Below are 20,554 nucleotides of genomic sequence, written 5' to 3'. Positions count from 1 at the left end.
ACTGGCTAGGCCACTCCAGGACCTTAATGTGCTTCTTCTTGAGCCACTCCTTTGTTGCCTTGGCTGTGGGTTTTGGGTCATTGTCATGCTGGAATATCCATCCACGACCCATTTTCAATGCCCTGGCTGAGGGAAGGAGGTTCTCACCCAAGATTTGACGGTACATGGCCCCGTGCATCGTCCCTTTGATGCGGTGAAGTTGTCCTGTCCCCGTAGCAGAAAAACACCCCCAAAGCATAATGTTTCCACCTCCATGTTTGACGGTGGGGATTGTGTTCTTGGGGTCATAGGGAGCATTCCTCCTCCAAACACGGCGAGTTCAGTTGATGCCAAAGAGCTCCATTTTGGTCTCATCTGACCACAACACTTTCACCCACTTGTCCTCTGAATCATTCAGATGTTCATTGGCAAACTTCAGACGGGCATGTATATGTGCTTTCTTGAGCAGGGAGACCTTGCGGGCACTGCAGGATTTCAGTCCTTCACGGCGTAGTGTGTTACCAATTGTTTTCTTGGTGACTATGGTCCCAGCTGCCTTGAGATCATCGACAAGATCCTCCCGTGTAGATCTTGCATCTACACGGGAGGATCTTGCATGGAGCCCCAGGCCGAGGGAGATTGACAGTTATTTTGTGTTTCTTCCATTTGCGAATAATCGCACCAACTGTTGTCACATTCTCACCAAGCTGCTTGGCAATGGCCTTGTAGCCCATTCCAGCCTTGTGTAGGTCTACAATCTTGTCCCTGACATCCTTGGAGAGCTCTTTGGTCTTGGCCATGGTGGAGAGTTTGGAATCTGATTGATTGATTGCTTCTGTGAACAGGTGTCTTTTATACAGGTAACAAGCTGAGATTAGGTGCACTCCCTTTAAGAGTGTGCTCATAATCTCAGCTCGTTACCTGTATAAAAGACACCTGGGAGCCAGAAATCTTTTTGATTGAAAGGGGGTCAAGCACTTATTTCCCTCATTAAAATGCGAATCAATTGATAACATTTTTGACATGCGTTTTTCTGGATTTTGTTGTTGTTATTCTGTCTCTCACTGTTCAAAGAAACCTACCATTAAAATTATAGACTGATCATTTCTTTGTCAGTGGGCAAACGTACAAAATCAGCAGGGGATCAAATACTTTTTATCACTGTATATACTGCAAATGATTTCTGATAGCATGTATGTCATTGATCAAATATGGCAATATGCAAGAATGACCAATGAAATGATAAAATCGGCACTTAGTCCTTCCCCCATGTGTGTGGAGTTTGTGTTTATAACAACCTGTTCTGACAAATATTTTTTGTTTAAACATGACCAGTGACTCGCCACGGACAACACGACACCGAAGTTCCCACTATTTATTATTCATGTACCATTCAGATCTGAAGAGCCATCTTTAAAACATCTTCACGTGCATTTAGACATTTGTATAGGATGACGTAGATTGCGCTATTGTAGGAAATGAGTCATCATTTTGAGCAAAGTTTCGTTGCACTATATTACTTTCATTGGCTTGTGTTTTCTTTGGACAAGGCATAAATACATAAAGATTTCTGGTAGTTCTGTAAATAATTATTGTATTTTTCTCTTTAGATTAACTTGTATAACATATACACAGGGGCAGCTATTATTCAGTTTGCAGAGTGCTTGCTTTATTTAAAAAAAATATTATTTGTACACAGAGGCCTCTTCATGTGAACGAATCTGTCAGAAGGTACTTGATTATAGCTTGACAAGATGTTACTCCCAGGTAGCTTTGGAATTCAGACTGTTGGTTATTAAAAAAACTCGGAAAGTTGTGAACCTTGCAGCTGCTAAACAATGAGAATAGTACCGTGTATGGTGTGTTATTTAATGTTTTCTAATTTAATTTGCAGATGACACATTTGTCCCGAATTACCTTTTTGATGAGTGGTGGTAATTTTCTCACAAAGTTGTACAGATTCCATGTTTCTATAACATGTCAGACCGATTCCACATAAAACAGCCATTATTCTGCTACCAATGTTGCAATTACACAATTGCTCAAAGTAGGCAGGGTTAGGGTAGAACCGAGGATGACAAACTTTTCATTATTGAACAAATGTGTTCATCACTCCCTAGCGGCATGAGTTGTGTGGGGAGCGTTGATGAGGCATGGCAGCCCATTCCACCCTAATTTGGAATTTCCACCCATTCGTGGAATTTAATTAATGCATGAAACTACATTAATTACATCGTCTCAGGAGTGGGCTCACACTGAATTATAGTGCAGCATTGCACTAATTGTCATACGCAATGTAGCAAAAGCAATGTCAGTTAAACATGTAGGCTTTCGCGACCAATATTATCCAATCCATAAGTTATCCAATCCATAATAGAGGGTTTTGGGTTAGATCGCATAAATATAAATGTGTCGTTAAACCCGCCACCACCCTGCACAGCCAATTAGTAAGGTTTGTCCAGTAAACAAAACTTGCCAATTTGTTACTAGTACAGCATACCGGTGTGTTGGAGAGTAAACCCACAACATTTACATCATTTACAATGTGATAGGTTTACTCTCCAAAACACTGGTGAGCAATGTCAGTTTGGCATGTCTTCTTAGTGTCTCTGATGTGTGCTTGCTCACATGGTGTGGTAATTTACAATTGTGGCGGAGGAAAGTTTCAAAGAAATACAATATTTTAAGCAAGCCTTTATTTACATTGAGTATAACCCCTACAGTATAGAGTCATTAATTATGCTCTTTTATTGTTTATTTAATTATTATAAATGTTACCCAGTAAAGAATCACCGAGTATCAGGATTAATTTGTGAGAGGTGTTTTTTTGCGTTATTAAATGAAAATAAATTATTTAAAATGACAGCGTTGTATAAGCCTGTGCAGACAGTGTGTGTATATGCTTGGATTTTTTTTTGTCAGATTTCCCACTTATATTTAATTGTTGAAAGCCATTGTTGGTGGTTTTCTGGCTTTGATGGATTTTAGTTGTCATTGATTTTGCTTTTTCAACATTTTGCAGCTTCTATAAATGGTTACCATTATGCGTTTTTTTTTGGTTGCAGTTTCACACGTTGTTAAAACTGCATTTATTTTTACGTTCGATAGTTGTTTTGTTTCCATTACGGTCTCTTTTTGTATTGCTACATCTGTCTTCTGATCTCTTCCCATTTCTCCGTGGCTGTGTGTGTCTTTTTGTGTTTCCCTACAGTTGTTACTTGCTAGTTTATTGAATAAATATGGTAAAAAAAATACTATCCAGCCTTCGCAGTTGACTTCACGGGATTCCAAAATATATTTGACACGAGAGTAAAAAAAAGTCCTATTTGATGTACCCCTAATTATTTTGTCTTTTTATTGTAAAATGTTTTTTTTTACATATATATTATTACTAGCCTCGAATGAACATTTATTACATAACATCTTCTGACGAACATTTATAAAAAATGTAAAAGTGCAGCCCTCCAATTGCTCGCTCATGCCACTGTGTGCAGAAGGAGCTCACTAGCGGGGGGGGGGCTCTAGAGAGCCCCACTGCAGGGGGTATGCAAGCTGCTCTTACACACGGATCAAACAGCTCGGAAGGGATGGCAGTCCCCACACTTTACCCCGCCACAGGCGGCCCGCCGATTAACTAATTGTGGCACCAGTTATTGCGCTGGGTGGATGGAGGCAGGAGGATTTAAGAAACTTTTCCCCTTGCTGCAACTTTGCCAAGCCAAGGGATAGAACCAAACCAGTGACCTTGGTTGAAAATACTTTTCCGTTTTGTTAACTTTTTTGAATTAACAGTATTTTCCAAGCATCATATTGCAACATGCTCTGGTAGATAAGTTACAATAGTATACCTTCTTCTTCTGCTTTGAAGAAGGGCCGCTTTGCAAAACATTCTCTTCACACGCCATTTCACCAGCATTCGCCGCGTGAGACCACCCACGTCCGTGTCAATCCGTGTAAAAAAAGAAAAAAACACAGGGCAGAGATCCCTCTCTCTTATCGAGACCTCCGCAACGAGCGCACGGCGCAAAAAAAAAAGGAGATGAAGCCTGATTGATCGTTCATTAAGATAATTTGTTTGTGTGACACATCACTGCCGCGCTCTTTGTGCCTGGTCGATGCACACTCCCGCTGCTTTGCGGAGTGTGCATTATTAACGGGCGGGGATGAATCCCGACTAAAGTTACAGGATGTTGCGCACCGCACGGCTCGAGGTGGGGAGCGAGAGGGCCTCCTCGCTGGTCCGCAGAACGGCGCCAGAAAGAACGGTCTCAGGGCACCCAGCGAGTTGCAGCGCGAGAGAGGAAAGGAAGATACGACCAACCTTTTTTTTTACGATTACCGGATCTCAGCTCAAATCTTCAGCAGCAGCATGGATTTTGCTTTCATTTATTTCTAATGCGGAATTTGGTAGAAAATTGCGTGTTTCGCTGTTTGTATTTTTTCCCCTCTCAGCTGAAATCAACCTTTGTGAAACTCTGATGGATTGTAATTAGTGCCGTGTGACAACGTGGGACCAGAATAAAATACATCATGGAATATGCAAGAGAAATGCGAAAGCTGCATGAGGAAATCATCGACGTGTACAGTAGGTCTTAAAACAAATGCGTTTTTGGATTTGCGGTGTTTGAAAGATACAGCTGTTTTGTTTTTAGTTGAACGGTAGACTCATGTCAAGGTTTAGTTATTTCGCAGCTGCAGTAGGATGTCGTGTAACAACAGTTTTTAAAGTCACCACAGACTATGTGTAACAAAAGTGAGTCAGACTTTTCATGAAAATTAATGTACGCATACTCATCTATGAAACACATATTTTTTGGGTTTCTAGTAAATTATTGTGCACATTATATACCGTATTTATTCTTAACAGGCTCATACACTGTACATATATGAGAAATGTGTTTAATTTAAAATTCAAATAGTTTTGTATATTTCACGTGTGTCTCATTTGAAGATTAAGGGACCACGCTTGGGCTTTCAGGATAACGAAGGGAATAGACACTAAAGTAGAAACAATGCATCTGCGGTCACCTGAATAGCTGGGCGTACTTAAAATACACATGTTCCTTAATATTTAATTGGCTCAAGTTGAGTTGGAGGCATAAACACCATGCCGGCCAAGAAGGCTGATGCGAAACGGAGAGGAAACAAGCAGGCAGCTGACTCCCAGGAGGCCGGCAGGGCCAAGGGGAAGGCGACAGATGAGGCCAAGGAGAGACAGAAGGAAAGTAACGCTAAGGAAAAGAAAAAAGCAGAAAGCAAAGTTCCCGGAAAACCAGAAGTGAAAGGCGATGGCAAGGGACCTCCAGAAAAGAAGGGCAGAGAAAATCGCAATAAAGGGAAAGCAGATACGGCTCCTGTAGAAGAGGCCGCCAAAAGCCGTACCGACCCTCCTGCAAAGAAAGGTGACAAAGGAAAGCCTCTTAAAAGAGAAGACAAAAGAGATGGGAAAGCAGAGGTTGGTAGACCTAACAAAGGCCGTGGGGGCAACAGTGAGGTGGGGAATGGAAAAAATGTGAGAAGTGATGTTAGGAGGGGAGGTAAAAATGTACCCACAAAGTTAAATAAAGTTGAGTCTGTCCAGAGCGAAAGTGAGGACAGCGAGAAGGAAGGGAGTGAGCAGGAAGAGAAGCTACAGGGTGTCTCCAACAAGGACACAGGCAGCAATAGCAGCAGCGAGTCCTCTTCTACGGATGATGATGAGGATGATGACGACAATGAGCCACCTTCAAAGAGTGACAGGGCTCCAGCGCGTAATCTCAAAGGTGCCTCCAAGGCCATTGTGGGCATGCAGTTGACCAAGAATGTCAAAGGCAAGGTTGTCAAGAGATCCGGCTGGGTCAACCCCATCATGAGGACGTTCAGATTTCTAATCAGCTTAGGGCGCAGGAGGCCGCCGGCAGGGCACCCAGATGGCAACACGGAAGATGACAGTGAAGATGAGAGCGAGGATGACAGCGAAGAGCAGAGCAATGGAAAAACCAGAGATCAGGATGAGGAGGAAACGAAGGTTGGTGCAACAGCTCACCGTGCATTTGCGTCAAAGGCCAGATTAGCAGTGAACTTGGAATCTGCGGCAAAACCAGGTCACAAGAACAAAACTGCAGGTCAGTTTGCCGCCAAAGCGAAGGCTGCCAAATTTGCTTTTGCTACATCAAAAGGCAGAGAGGCAAGTAAAGTTAAAACCAAAACTTCTGGAAAGTTTGGCTTGTTTGCACGGAAAACCAGAGCGGCACAGAAGTTGACATCTTCCTTAAAGCAAAAAAAGAAAAGGTCTGGGATGTTTGGCAGGTTAAGCAGGCTAGTCCGGCAGACAAGAACAGCCCAGAAAATGGTCATAAACTCCAATAAACTGGCAGCTGAGACGCAGAAACCTCCGGACAAGAAATTTGGCAAATTTGCCAAAAGAGCCAAGACAGCGCAGATGTTGGTGATTGGCAAGAAGCCAAGCACAAAGAAGGGTAAGCTGAAGAGCTGGGTCATGAATAGAACCTCTGTGATGGGCCAGTTTTTGGGAGCAATGACCAAGAGAGTTTCAACGAAGAAAAAAGGCAAAATGAATCTCGGTAAGGTTTCTAAAACAATTGGGATTTTCAGGAAGAAGTCAGCCAAGGCACAGCTAGAGGGCCCCCTGCCCTGGGCAGAGATGAGAAACTATGCTGGAGTGAAGTGTCTGGGGTCTGGACGTAAGCACAGGGGCAGTGGTAGACATTTGGTGCCTGATAGTGGATCTAGATCTAATTCTGGGAAGTTTGTATTGAGTTCTATGATGCGAAACGTCTACTCCCAAGACCAAGACGAGTATCTCAAGGAGGACGACAGGAGAACAAGGTCCGGTAGCCGCAGGTCACACTCAACAATGCCTAAACACCTCGATGATGAGTACCCATATGGCGACTTTGAAGAAGATGAGCGAATGAGGTACCACCACCATCAGGGAAGTTACAGATCGGTGTCCTCTGCAAGGCAGAGGATCGATATGGAGCAATACGGCAAATCGCAGCGTGAAAGAGAAAGGAGAAGGCATCACCCAGGGAGCTTCCGGCCAGGGCAAAGTAAGCACAGTGGCTATCACACGAGCTCTAGGATGGAGCGCTTCAGAGAGGAGGATGAAGACGGCGGATGGGTTGAGAGCTGGAGCGAGGGAGATGACGCGGAGGAGGAGGAGGAGGACGATGATGACTTTAACGTGAGGGGTGGCGGGAATTCTTTCGCGATGCCCCGAGCGAACCGAACCCGACAAAGTGGCCGAATGCAGCAGGAACTCATCAGCGCGGACGTGCACACACACTGGGCTCGGGCTCCGGCAAGCGGCAGCGGCGACGATCGCTACAGCAACTTTGGGGACACGGGGCTGCCGGGTAACACGTCGGATAACCTGGCCAAGTGGACCGTGTATCGTGACCGCAAGCCTTCGTACTCGGCGAGTATCCAGCGGCCCTCCAGCCGCCGAAGACGAGTTACCCAGGAGAGAGAGAAGCACACAGAGAAGGACTACTTCTCTGATGAGGTAGTTGGATTTTGCATTGAACTTTGACCCTATCTTGGTCATGAGTCTTTTCTAAAATACACATCTCTTCTCCCTCGTCTCTATTTGAAAACATCTCTCTCTCTTCTACCTTTCTTCTGAATAAATCGCTCACTTATATTTTAGTGGTCCAGGGACTGTGTTGGCAGTGGTACAGAAACGGATGCCGAAAACACCAGGACACCATTGCCGTTAACCAACGCTGCCTTGTAACTTCGAAAATATCGAGCACGTATAATGGTGCATATATATCTCTTGTATCTCTGCTGAGGCTTGGAGAACAAATAACACAAAAGTGCATGTTTGCACAAACCACCACCTCTACATCCGAGATACTGCTTCACAGAGGTGCACCAGTACTTCTGACATCAGGCTTTGCAAAATTACTGTTTTGGCTCTTTCGTGACTGCAGGAATGACTCTTTGGTTCTTTCGGTAAAGTCACGTAGAAAGAGACAATAATAAATTCAATAATAGCATACGACATTTCAATTGCAACACAAGCAATCGTCATCAGGTACAAATGAAAGAGAAAACAAACCTAGTAAACTTAGCATTATAATGCAATACGACACAGAGAGTCGGCTAACATAACAGTCAACACCCCACCTGGTTGATTACGTTCTTCCAAATATTGCTAAATTTAAGAGAGAGCAATCTTTGGAAGAACATAATCCACCAGGTAGGGTGTTGACTTTTACATTGAGACCTCCTTTGCTAGTAACAAGATATAGTAATAGGTTTTTACCATTTTAACTGGCACAAAAACTGACACCTTTATTCAAGGCATCATGTTTGCAATAACCACAACATAAGCAGTCAAAATGCAAACAAAAGAGAAAACTCTGATAATAATATGCAGTCCTTGAATTTGATTGGTCCACACCCGAGACAGCTTTTCTTAGAGCCTAGTCTCCATTGGTGTTGGACCAGAAGACGCCAAAAGGCGTCTCTTTTGTTTGCATTTTGACTGCTTGTGTTGTGGTTATTGCAAACATGATGCCTTGAATAAAGGTGTCAGTTTTTGTGCCAGTTAAAAGGGTAAAACCTATTACTATAGGGTGTTGACTGTTATGTTAGCCGACTCTCTGTGTTGTATTGCATTATATTGCTAAGTTTACTCGGTTTTTTCTCATTCATTCGTACCTGATGATGATTGCTTGTGTTGCAATCGAAACGTCGTATGCTATTATTTAATTGATTATTTTCTCTTTCTACGTGACTTTACCGAAAAAAAACAGAGTAAAGCTACTCTTCTACACAGTTTTGTCGTCATTGTTGATATGGGGTTTTTTATTGTTTGGTGATGCTGTATTCGCAGAGGTTCACAAACACAATGAACACAAATCTTAATATATTCGTCAATAACGTTGCCTCAAAAGGGTAAAATATATATAAGGTGACGTTTCCGTAAATTTAAGCAACCTCTGCTGCCTAAGACCACTTTTCTTAACAGCAGCAGTGATGGAGTAATTGACAATTAGGACGAAACAGGTTCACAGTTGTCTATCACTGTTTCACTGCTGCTGTCAGTTGGTTTACATTTTGCTCAATTTATTTTGATGGAATTGTAATTACAATTTATATGAATTACCAATTAATTTAGATAGCAGCTACAAACTACACATTGCTGGATAATATTGGTATGAAAAGCCCAATAGCTTGGATGGACGAAACATATTTAGATGTATAGTAGTACTGCCCTACCCTGCGAGTAACAAGGACGAAGCTCTCATTCACGTCCTGGAACAGTTGTTCTAAATGATGCCTCCATTTTTAAAATACGGCACGGGTTTTAACGCGCAGGACTTAATATTTTTGATAAACACTTTCAAAGCGAGGGATGTCCCCTTTAAAACATTTACAAATAACGATCAATCTGTTTTTTTTTTGCTACACAGCTCGTTTGTGTGTGAGTGTGATGCACGGTTGGTGGGGGAGTAGGGGAGGGTTTGCTGTGTTACTTGTTTCCCTGCTTTGCCGTAATACGGTGCCCTCGGATTACATTTCGTCCATAAAATAGGGTCTGCTTGTCAATGCTGAATAATTGAGGGAGCCATGCATGATGCCCTGAACAAGGCTGTGATGTGATGTAACGCTGAGGTGCTCCTGACGTGAGTATCACGCAATAAGGATCTGGCTGGGCCTCATGCCAAAGCGGCATCTCTTTTTCGGTCATGCAATGACACCCAGCCAAAAGTGACATGCCTCCAGACGGGGCTCTCAAACTACAGACTCAGCAGTCTATTGTTACCAATTGGAATTTAAGTGACAGATCATTCCTACAGAAAAGTCTTCATGGTCAGATAAGTGGTGGGTATGATGATGAGTTGATTGGCACCATACCACGACAACTACACCTTAAGGGTGGTATACAAAATGAAGAGAGATGGTAAAACATGCGTGTCTTTAATTGTCTCTTGAAATACTCTAGTGTTGATACGAGTCTAATGTCAGTGGGTAGACTGCTCCATGCCACATTACCAGCAGCACACAAAGCACGATCATCATACTTGTCATTTACTTCCGTAGTACTGTTACCTGTTAAAGGGTCTGAGTGAGTGGTGGAAGTTTTGCATGTGTATAAAATCCAGGATTTGGAGCGGTGGCATAGTGGTCAGCACATTGCACTATGGGGCCGTCCATAAATGACGTCACGCACCTATGGGGGGGGGGGTCAGACATTTGTGACGATGGGGGGGTTTGAGAAACGTGACGTCACATGAAAATGCGCAACTTCAAATAAATATAGACACGTTCTACTTAATTAAATAGACTTTTTAATAAATGTTTTCTCCTACAACATCAGAGTGCAGCGCCACATTAAATACGCACTACAATGACAATAGTTTAAAGCGATTTGAAGCATGAAGCATGTTTTATTTTTTGGGGGAGGGGGGGCAGAGCTTTGTGACGTCATATTTGAGGGGGGGTCTGACTTTTTGTGACGCCGTGCGATGAAAGGGGGGGGGGGGTCAAAAATCGTACAAAATCGCGTGACGTCATTTATGGACGGCCCCTATGAATCCGTCTACCTGAGTTTGATTGCCAGCCATCGCATACATGGGTGGCAAGAGATATCTCATCCGGTCTTGGGCCTCCCTCTTCTTCAACCTGCACTCACCAATGTGGTGAAGCAAGGTCAAAATAACCTGTATGACTTACATGGCATGGGGAAGCCTTCATCCTTCAGTGGATTGACAGAGTTGTACATGCTCAACCAATGCCTTTGCTCTTTGTGTGTGTGTGTATGTATGTGAGGAGTGGTGCTCGCTAACAGCACTTGCCCCAACAATATGTTACAGGCTATACGGGGGATATTTGTTTTTTGTGAGGAGTAGTGGTGCAGTTGTTTGCTCACTGTGCTGTAAATGTTGTGACCTGAAAACATCAGAAGCTCCTATTCTGTGCCTCCTCTAGGGTGATTCAGGTTGCCTGGTGCTGTGTGCGCTTTGGAGGCATGATTTAGCGGAGCATTACGAGATGGGGGTTGGTGGATTGGGGGATGGTGTATAATCGACTTATTTTTCACCGATATATTTATAAAACAACACAGAAATCTGAAAGGACGGAACTCGTATGACCAATGTATATTCCCACCACTGTGTTAAGCTAAAAAAATAGCGTAATTATTTTATCTGCTCTGCCATGGTGGTTTTTGGTCCTTGGGCATTGTGTTCACTGGCAAATGTTGTCATCTCCAAATTAGCATGTCCCACAAAAATAAAGTTTCGTCTGGTTTCCACCCTGCTTCATATATATAATGGTTATTAGCATAAATCCCAAAGTAAATACACTGTAGGTCAATTATGTGTTTGTACCATTCATTGTTGCTGTGTAGATCCCCTTCCTGTGGTCCATCTCTTTGTGAATCTGCACTGCTCAATGAGCCACGCACTTGCCGGGAATATGCTGGATTTGTCTTTGTGTGTGTGCCCCTCTTTCTGCCCCCAGCTTTACTCCATCATGGACCCAGGCACCCTGCGAGCACGGGATCCGGGTGGGGAGGTGGGGATAGAGGATCTCACCCAGCTGGAGTAAGGGATGCTGATGATGCTGTGTGATGATGCTCTGTTTGATGATATGTGTGATGATGATCCAGAAAAGGGAAAAAAGAAAATCGACAATGTTTAGGAGCAATTCGTGCCCTAACAATTGCTTTTTCTCAGTCTTGGTAGGCTTGAGTGGGTCATGGTCTCTTGCCTAAATTTACTAACCTGTGTAAGTGATCTGTTTGGCTTGGGTCATCTGTGCGAGAGTGGAGAGAGAGGGGTAGGGTTTGTTTAGGGTGGCACAGAGGCTTTGTGGGCATGGTGAGCACACACGGATTGGACCGCACAATTACAGAGGCAGCCTAGAATGTAAATGTGCAACGTTCGCATGTAATAAGCACTGGCAAATGCATTACAACGCATTACATTTCCATGACTTATGTACCAGATGACATTTTAGACTTATTAGGCAGAACCAAGCCATTATAGGTGTTTGTAAAGACATTGTTGATGCCAAATTTTGGCTTTGGTAGGCAAGATGAAGGCAGAATTCTGAGCAAGATGGGTTGGTGGGGATAGGAATGGCAGGAGGCAGAGGGTTGGTTAAAAGGGGGCTCAGCACAGTACTAATTCAGCCATGTAGTAAGAGTAATAAATAGTGGTTAAGTTAGAGGAGGCATTGTCTTAAGAAATAAAACCCAAGGAATTCGATAGATTGGGGCCCAAAATCAAAGCATTCAATTGCCCAGGTTGCTTCTACCCTGAAACTAAACTTTAGGTAAAGTCGCGTAGGTAAAATAATAATAAATAAATAAAATGGAAATACAATCACGACGTTTCGGAGGCAACACAAGCTTCCTTCATCAGGTGTCGGCATCTCTTGAGGAAGGCTAGCGTCTCGATGAGCTGTGACTTCTTGTCTTGTTGTCTATTAAAAACTTTAACAGATAAGTGGGATTCCTCCCCGTAGAGGTGGTTAATTCTAGATTTGAAGTTTTCGTGACTGCAATGATCCATACTCTTTGGTTCTTTAGGTAAAGTCACATAGGTAAAAAATAATAATAAATAAAATAAAAGAATCAAATTACGACGATTCGGAGGCAACACAAGCTTCCTTCATCAGATGTCGGTATCTCTGATTATTTTTAATTTAATGTAATTTTATGTATTTATTATTCTTTTTTACCTACGTGACTTTACCTAAAGAACCAAAGAGTATGGATCATTGCAGTCACGAAAACTTCAAATCTAGAACTAAACTCATTGGCTGATTACCGTACTCTATTTAAAGCTGATCACCGTACTATACTCTATTTAAAGCTGATTGCCTAGACTTTCATGGTCAAATAAGGAGAGACGTAAAACAAACCTCCATATTACCAATGCCAGGTGAAATTAATAAGTCGACACCAAATGGGAAGTCAACTTAGATTGTCTTCTCTCGGCCGTTGGCACGACATGACATGAGCAATTAATAAAACATAGAACAGACACAGGAGCTGTAATCAATAAATGGAGTAGCTCATCCTTGTGAACAACCGACTTCCGTGTGTGATGCAGCGACCTGCACGAAGGAGCGATCCTGCTGAACCTCAAGAAGCGATACGACAGCGAGCACATCTATGTGAGTGCTTTTGAATATTTACAATGAAATCACCTCCATTACTTTTCTTCTGATTTTCTGTGCGTTTTCATTTATTTATTGGGGGGGGGGGGGGGTGGCTGGGGGGGGGGGGGGGTTCACATTGATGTTATAGGTTAGAGCTCTGTGGGTCTGAGAGTTCAATGTTAAGAGGCTATTGGGTGAGTTGGAGGGGTCAAGATTTTAATAGGTCCAAAGGTTTAGGAGTTATGGATTTCTGGAAAGGCAGTCAGTGGATGAAAGGTCAAGGCATTTTATCATAAATCAAAATACAGTAAAACTTTGGATTGCGAGTAACTTGGTCTGCGAGTGTTTTGCAAGACGAGCAAAATGTTTAAATTAATTTTAATTTGATAAATGAGCGAGGTCTTGCAATACGAGCAGTACGTATACGCTTTGTCTGTCGAGCATCACGTGATCACAACTGATATACGAGTCCTTTGATATACGAGTGCTTTGGATTACAAGCACGTTTCCGGAACGAATTATGCTCGCAGTCCAAGGTTTTCCTGTATGTATTTTTCCCAGGATAGTCCCACTGAGTTTCAAGACTTTCTCAGGAGAGTTTTTTAAAATCAAATTAGCATTTTGCCTATAGGAGGAAACTGTAGCACCCAGAATAAACTAGGGTAGCCCTGTTGTGATAATACTTAGATAAATCGTGCAATATGAATGTCCATGATAATCATATTGTCTGTTTTGCACGTAATAATTGTCTTTGCTGATTTTATGGAATATAAATATTTATTTCCAAACAAATGATGTGTGCCTACGAGAGGGAATAGCGCACAAAACCTTCACAGCTGCAGTAGGTCAGCATCCTACTTGCCGTTCTTGCTTCTACAAATACATCGCATCGCTCTGCAGGTAGGTAGGTAGGTGTCTCGTAACCACGATGATGTCTGCGTGATCCATCTACCTCACCTCCAAAGTGATGGATTACAGGCAGGCATGTTCCACCATCCGTTGCGTGCTGCTGTTATTACACTCGTCACCTTGGCTATTTGCGGCACATTTAAAAAAAAAAAATCGCACAAGAAGCAACACATTCTTGGTTCTTTCGGTGAAGTCGCGTAGAAGGGAAATAATCTCCATATATATAAAAGGCAAAGTTGTGAATGTGTGTCTGTTCAAAATGTTTAGCGTACTTCCCGACATGCAACAAACTGGAAATTTGCCATGTGGGTACTTTCCAGACTGTACACCATACTAAAATTATAAAAATACACTTTTTGGGGGGGGGAGGGGGGGAGCTCAATAATGCATTTATTTTTTGCACGGCAAGTGAGCTGTGACGTCAAATCTGTCACGTGACCCGCGCATGTGGCAGCGTAACGCATTGTAGTGTCGTGGTTAGCGCGCCGCGCTACGAACCCGGCCACCCGAGTTCGATTCCCGCTCACGGCCACCACCGATGACGATTATTTTAACCGGTCCTGGGCCTCCCCTAGATCGACTCAGCCTCAAACAAGTAACTGTTGTGGTGTGTGAACATCGCCACTGGGGAGACAAAGGCGGCCGGGCATGGTGGATCCAAGTCCCGGGCGAAGCTGTGTAGTACAGCTAGCAAAATAATAAAAATATAAAAATACAAATCTCACGACGTTTCGATTGCAACACAAGCAATCATCATCAGATGATGATTGCTTGTGCTGCATCAGATGATGATTGCTTGTGTTGCAATCGAAACGTCGTGAGAATGTTATTGTTTTATTTTTATTATTTCATTATTTCCCTTCTACGTGACTTTACCGAAAGAACCAAGAATATGAATCCCTGCAGTCACGAAAACTTTAAAACGAAAAGCAACACATTTATCAGTGTAAAATTCGATTTAAAGCTTTCGTGACTGCAATGATTCATCTTCTTTGGTTCTTTCGGTAAAGTCACGTAGAATGAGAATAAAATAATAAATTGATAAAATAAAATAACACAATAATATTCTCACGACGTTTCGGCCACAACACAAGCGGCCTTCATCAGGTGAAGGGAGCGAGACTGTCTGGTAGGACAGCGCTGGAGTGAGAGAGCCACGTTCAGATCACGGCTTTTAAGCTTAGAGTCGCGGCATCTCTTCAGAAAGGTGAGAGACTCGATTAGTTGAGCCTTCTTATCCCGAAGTCTGTTGAATGATCTTAAGGATGTGTGGAATCCCTCCCCGTAGAGGCGGTTAAATCCCGAAGTCTGTTGAATGATCTTAAGGATGTGTGGAATCCCTCCCCGTAGAGGCGGTTAAATTTCGATTTAACACATCCTTAAGATCATTCAACAGACTTCGGGATAAGAAGGCTCAACTAATCGAGTCTCTCACCTTTCTGAAGAGATGCCGCGACTCTAAGCTTAAAAGCCGTGATCTGAACGTGGCTCTCTCACTCCAGCGCTGTCCTACCAGACAGTCTCGCTCCCTTCACCTGATGAAGGCCGCTTGTGTTGTGGCCGAAACGTCGTGAGAATATTATTGTGTTATTTTATTTTATCAATTTATTATTTTATTCTCATTCTACGTGACTTTACCGAAAGAACCAAAGAAGACATTTATCAGTGCTTTAATTGGGCCAATACAGTACAATTAATGTTCCAGATTACTTCAATGTAGGATTCTGAAATTTTTCTTATTGTTGTAAATTGACGTAATGCTCTACTATTTAAACTTGTATTTATTATGTAGGAGTCAATCAGTAAATAACCTGTACAGTATTTAACCAGGGGAACACGTAACCAGGGGATAACTCATGTATTGTTTTAGGGCAAATTTGGGTAGCCATCATGATTAATAGTTTTAATTTAATTAGTTTTGATGTTATATTTCAAACGATCTATTATGCCACAACAGTGTAGTATTTGAATGGGAATATCAATTTACATATAATAGATGGCAGTTTTGGCAATTTTGCCACAGGAATTATGATTTATGTTGATTGGTGGCAGAAAATTAGTTTCGTCAAACCTGTGCAAACTGGCACATTGACAAATGTGCTCCTTCTACGCATGGTGAGAAGTTATTTATATATATTTATGTCGAGATTGGTAGGTGAACCCGCGGAAGGTTTCTGGAGTAGCCTAATTAATATCTGAAATGCTGCCTGCAAACGATCAAAGCGGACAGTCGGAGTAGTTACGTGATCCGTTGTTTTGAGATTGGTCACCGCAGGTCACACTGTGGGTGATTGCCCAGAGGTGCTGAGCGTGAACCTGTTGACACGAGCCTCGTAACCCGCGCGTTTTACCTCCTCCACAGACGTACATTGGGAGCATCCTGCTGTCCCTGAACCCGTACCGTATGTACGACATCTACAGCTCGGAGGTGGTGCTGCTGTACGAGGGAAAGGCGATGGGGGATAATCCGCCGTGAGAATCGCATGCCCAGGCTCCGTACCTTGTAATGGCATTCCTAAATTTGGTGCCTGCCTTTCAACTTTTCGCAAGCATTATCTGTAAAAATTTGTCAAATTAGATAGATTACTCACAAATACTTAATTGGGAAGCCGGATAGCAACATTGCCTCCTACTGGTAGACTGAGGCCCACAATCTGGCCGGTGTTGCCTGAACCTCATGGCTCACAGTGATGGCTGCCACCGGGGTCCCCTTGGTGAGACTGCCGCAGGACACTCAAGCTTGAGATGAGATGTGATTTAAGGTGCTCTTGAGTAGCTGAGGCATTTATTTAAAGTGGCCTATAAATGCAAATCCTTAATCACTTCACTTAACATACAGAGTGGTCCATTTTTTAAATTTATTTCTCACTTCAACAACAAGGAGGAACAAGGCGATGTACCTTTTCATTTTGATCTCAGTCCACCTTAAAAAAAAAACTGCCACAGGTATAAATGTTCTTTATTTGTATCCCTCCGATAAACATCTCCATTTATTTATGGAAATTAAAAAAAGGTTGGACAATAACGACCAAAAACAATATGAATGGTATTTTTTTAAAATCCATGGTGCCTCGAGATCTGTATGAAAGACATCAAATAGTTGTGTCATGTCAGATTAGTCAATGACCTGTGCGTAATATATTTTGAGCCTTGTTTTAAAGTTGGGTAAGTATACACTCAAGCAAAACCAGACACGGAAAGGAGTCTCCCTTTAGCCATATGGACTGAAAACACAGTTGCTGTTAACGAGCACCTATGAAGGCTGGAAAAATGCACAAGGGATGGTTTGACAAACACCAAATTCAGCTACTAATTACATGCACGTTTAGACAAACACATAATATTAACATTTATGTGACTCAAGCATGTAAATGTAGTGTCCCTTTTCCACGTAAGTTTACCGTGTTAATGCTGGTAATACGATTCCTGTTTTTCTCTCTCTCCAGCCATCTCTTTTCTATTGCAAATGCAGCCTACATGAAGATGGTTGATGCCAAAGAAAATCAGTGCATTTTAATAAGGTAGGTGTGCTCATGTATTAAGCACAAAAGTCCCACTAGAGTACAGCTTTATGTGAACCTTGCGTTGAAAGCTCAACTCACACTGCATGTCAGCTTTCACAATTTTTTCTGAATTGGATTGATATTTTTCATTTCAAATACTCTGCATAGCTCGTGCATTTAATAAGTACCGCGATTATAACATAAAGTTGGTGTTCGAAAACGTTCACAATATCTTTGATGGTTGTCTTTTCATCCCCATTTCTTTGTCTACACTAATACCGATCCCTACAAATGCAGAATGCTTCCAAACACATCATTGTGATAGTTAGCTTCTACCCAGTAAATTCTGTGTGAAATTGCCAAACCACAGTGGTTTCTGTAAAGTTGATGTTAACCCCCCCCCCCTTGACATGATAAACATGAATAGACCACAGACAACATATCTTATGATCTACATTTAGATAATTAACTTCCAGACGAATTTATCTCCGTTTGGAGTCTTTACATTTTACGGTGAAACTACCACTGGTCGCTGACGGCCTTGTTAGTCTGACAAACCCTTCTCTGGATTAGTTATTTTTACATCAGTTGTCTTTTTTTTGTGATGGTGTATCATGTGGCCCATAGATTGACAAACACATCTGTCCAGAGCACCTTTACCGTGCTGGGGCGGTCACATAGCCCAGTGGAGAGTGTGTTTGCAGCATGTTGCAAAAAGGTTTTGAATCTGGCAAGTGGTTTGTTTCCCGCAGGCCCCCCTGGTTATTACTACAGGTGTATTAACCATCAAATATGGACCATCTGCTTGATAGTGGATGCTAAAAGATCCCATGATGTCATTAAAAAAAGATCAGGCCATTGTGTTCCAGCGTCATGGTTTACATTTGCCAAATTTGAAAAAAATCACCTCCAAATTACTCAATTTGGAATTACACATAGCTGAACATCACTCCCTACTGTGAAACGACTGCAGACTCTGTCCGTGCAACATGAGCGCCTTCACGATGTCCTCGCAGGATAACAATTGTGCAATTGTAAAAATGCGCTCGACTATTTATTATTATCATTATTATTATTGAACGTGTAACATCGTGTTCCGGTGTGCGTGAATTCGGGCGCCAGCGGAGAAAGCGGCTCGGGCAAGACGGAGGCCACCAAGCTGGTGCTGCGCTACGTGGCGGCGCTGAACCACACTCGCAAGGACAACATCACCCAGCAGGTGCAGCTGGTGTCAGACAATATACCACCATCATCATCAGCATCATCATCATCAGCATCATCAGCATTATCCATGAGCAATCCACTGCTGAATTAATGCCTTCCCATGCCATCGCTATATTTCAAGAGGCTTGCTATCCAGCAGCCAAACCGGCACCTGCACACACGACTGATTGTGTCACTCGACCTTGTCTGCGGACGTGCTCTCGGACGGTTCATTGCTTGGCTACCTCTCAAATCGCTGCGCGTGACGCCAACGTGTTTTTTTTTTTATTATAAATAAATAAATGCGCCGTTTAAAAATAAATTTATGCAAACCGACACACCTGAAGATGACCGTTTGAGTTATGGTCGAAACGTCGTGAGAATTTTTTATTGTTTTATATATATTTTATTATTTTGTTGTTTCTCTTCAACGTGACTTTACCGAAAAAACTAAGAATATAAATACCTCTCCGTCGTTACTCGTGACCATCGTCCATTCTTACGACGTGCCTATCCAAGCCCACTTACTTTTCCCAACAGTTTGTATGATGTAATTTACCTGCATATGTTCTCTAATCATTGTGTTCCTTGTGACTGGATTAAAAAAAAAATGTGCATCTTGCTTGCTACCGCTCCCTGCCTTTCGTACGTTCACAGATCTTGGAGGCAACTCCTCTGCTGGAGTCATTTGGAAACGCCAAAACCATGCGCAACGACAACTCCAGTCGCTTCGGCAAATACATCCAGCTCTTCATGGAAGAGTGAGACCACAGAATTATACAGCTCTCCTGTTATCAACGTGTTACTCTCTTGTAATTTTATTGCAGGCAGTACAAGATTAACAATGCATTGTCGCGCACAGCTCGATTATACTTATGCTGTCACAACTATATGTAATTTATGCGTGTAAATCACAAGTAATCTCTAACTACATGGTCTACCACTAATATACGTGGCACCAAAATTCAGAAAATAACATCAATCTGTGCTTCCTTGAAACAAAAACAAAATCACAATTAACTTTAAATAAATACCCACAAACAAAGCTTGGAATAACAGTGTTTTATAATGGGAATGAACAGACCATCAGTTAAGCTCAAAACCTCATGATGTCAAGACAGTAGAAGATGCACGGCATGCACGCGGGGATTTCCAGCATGGGAATCATCGGAAGAATATCTCCGGCTCGAGTGAGATTCGGGTTGGTAGGAGCTGTGCGAGATCGTGTTACTGTGACACTTGCGGGTTTAGAGATGTGGAGTTTTCTTGGTCTTCTTCTTTCGTATGGCTGATGTAGAGCAACAGTTACAATTTCGCATTCAGGTGGCCAAGCCAGATAACCGCGTCAGGAGCAGTGGAGTGTATCGCCGTGATGTCTCCTTTGTGTTTTTGGATGGGTCTTTGCGTCGTCATATGTTGCATGGTCTGTTTTGGATGGTAATTTGTGAGAACATTATTTCAAGCGAATAGAGAGTCTCTCCTTTATAGGGACATTTAGTAAGAATAAGTTGGAAATGTCTCAGTATTCATTATTTAATGTTTGCTGGTACTGATCTTGGAACTGAGTAAGTGTGTAAATCTGGTGGTCTCTCTCTGAGCAGGCTTGTTTCTATGCTGGATGCCTGTATAGGCCTTCGTGATATGATCGGTGACAGTTCTTAGAAATATTCTCCCTAAAACATCTTCAAGTGGCCACGTGGCTCATGAGTGAGAGTGCTGAGCTGATACCACAGAGATTCTGGGTTCAAATCAGGACAGCCATCCATACTTAATCAGGTTTCTCATGTCTAGTGAGTTGATTGCCTCAGCCTCAGCCTAGCAACTAATGTAATAAA

At 42.6% G+C, this 20,554-nt stretch overlaps 1 protein-coding gene across 7 annotated transcripts in view; it reads left to right on the top strand.

The window, feature by feature from the left end:
- Window positions 1–20,554, top strand: part of MYO15A (myosin XVA) — a 197,667-nt gene that overhangs the window by 49,000 nt on the left and 128,113 nt on the right. For all 7 annotated transcript variants that reach the window (XM_076069914.1, XM_076069911.1, XM_076069917.1 and 4 more), the window contains 6 exons: window positions 11,458–11,540; window positions 13,056–13,119; window positions 16,376–16,485; window positions 17,460–17,534; window positions 18,639–18,735; window positions 19,377–19,480. In XM_076069914.1, coding sequence (XP_075926029.1) covers window positions 11,458–11,540; window positions 13,056–13,119; window positions 16,376–16,485; window positions 17,460–17,534; window positions 18,639–18,735; window positions 19,377–19,480 — 533 coding nt within the window. The remainder of the gene's footprint in view (window positions 1–11,457; window positions 11,541–13,055; window positions 13,120–16,375; window positions 16,486–17,459; window positions 17,535–18,638; window positions 18,736–19,376; window positions 19,481–20,554) is intronic.

This window comes from Petromyzon marinus, chromosome 26, assembly GCF_048934315.1.
Source record: "Petromyzon marinus isolate PM22_M1 ecotype Great Lakes invasive population chromosome 26, UKy_Petmar_22M1.pri1.0, whole genome shotgun sequence".
NCBI classification, from domain to species: Eukaryota; Metazoa; Chordata; class Hyperoartia; order Petromyzontiformes; family Petromyzontidae; genus Petromyzon; species Petromyzon marinus.
Note: the sequence above shows the minus strand (reverse complement) of the source record. Positions and strands in the feature narration are given on the sequence as shown.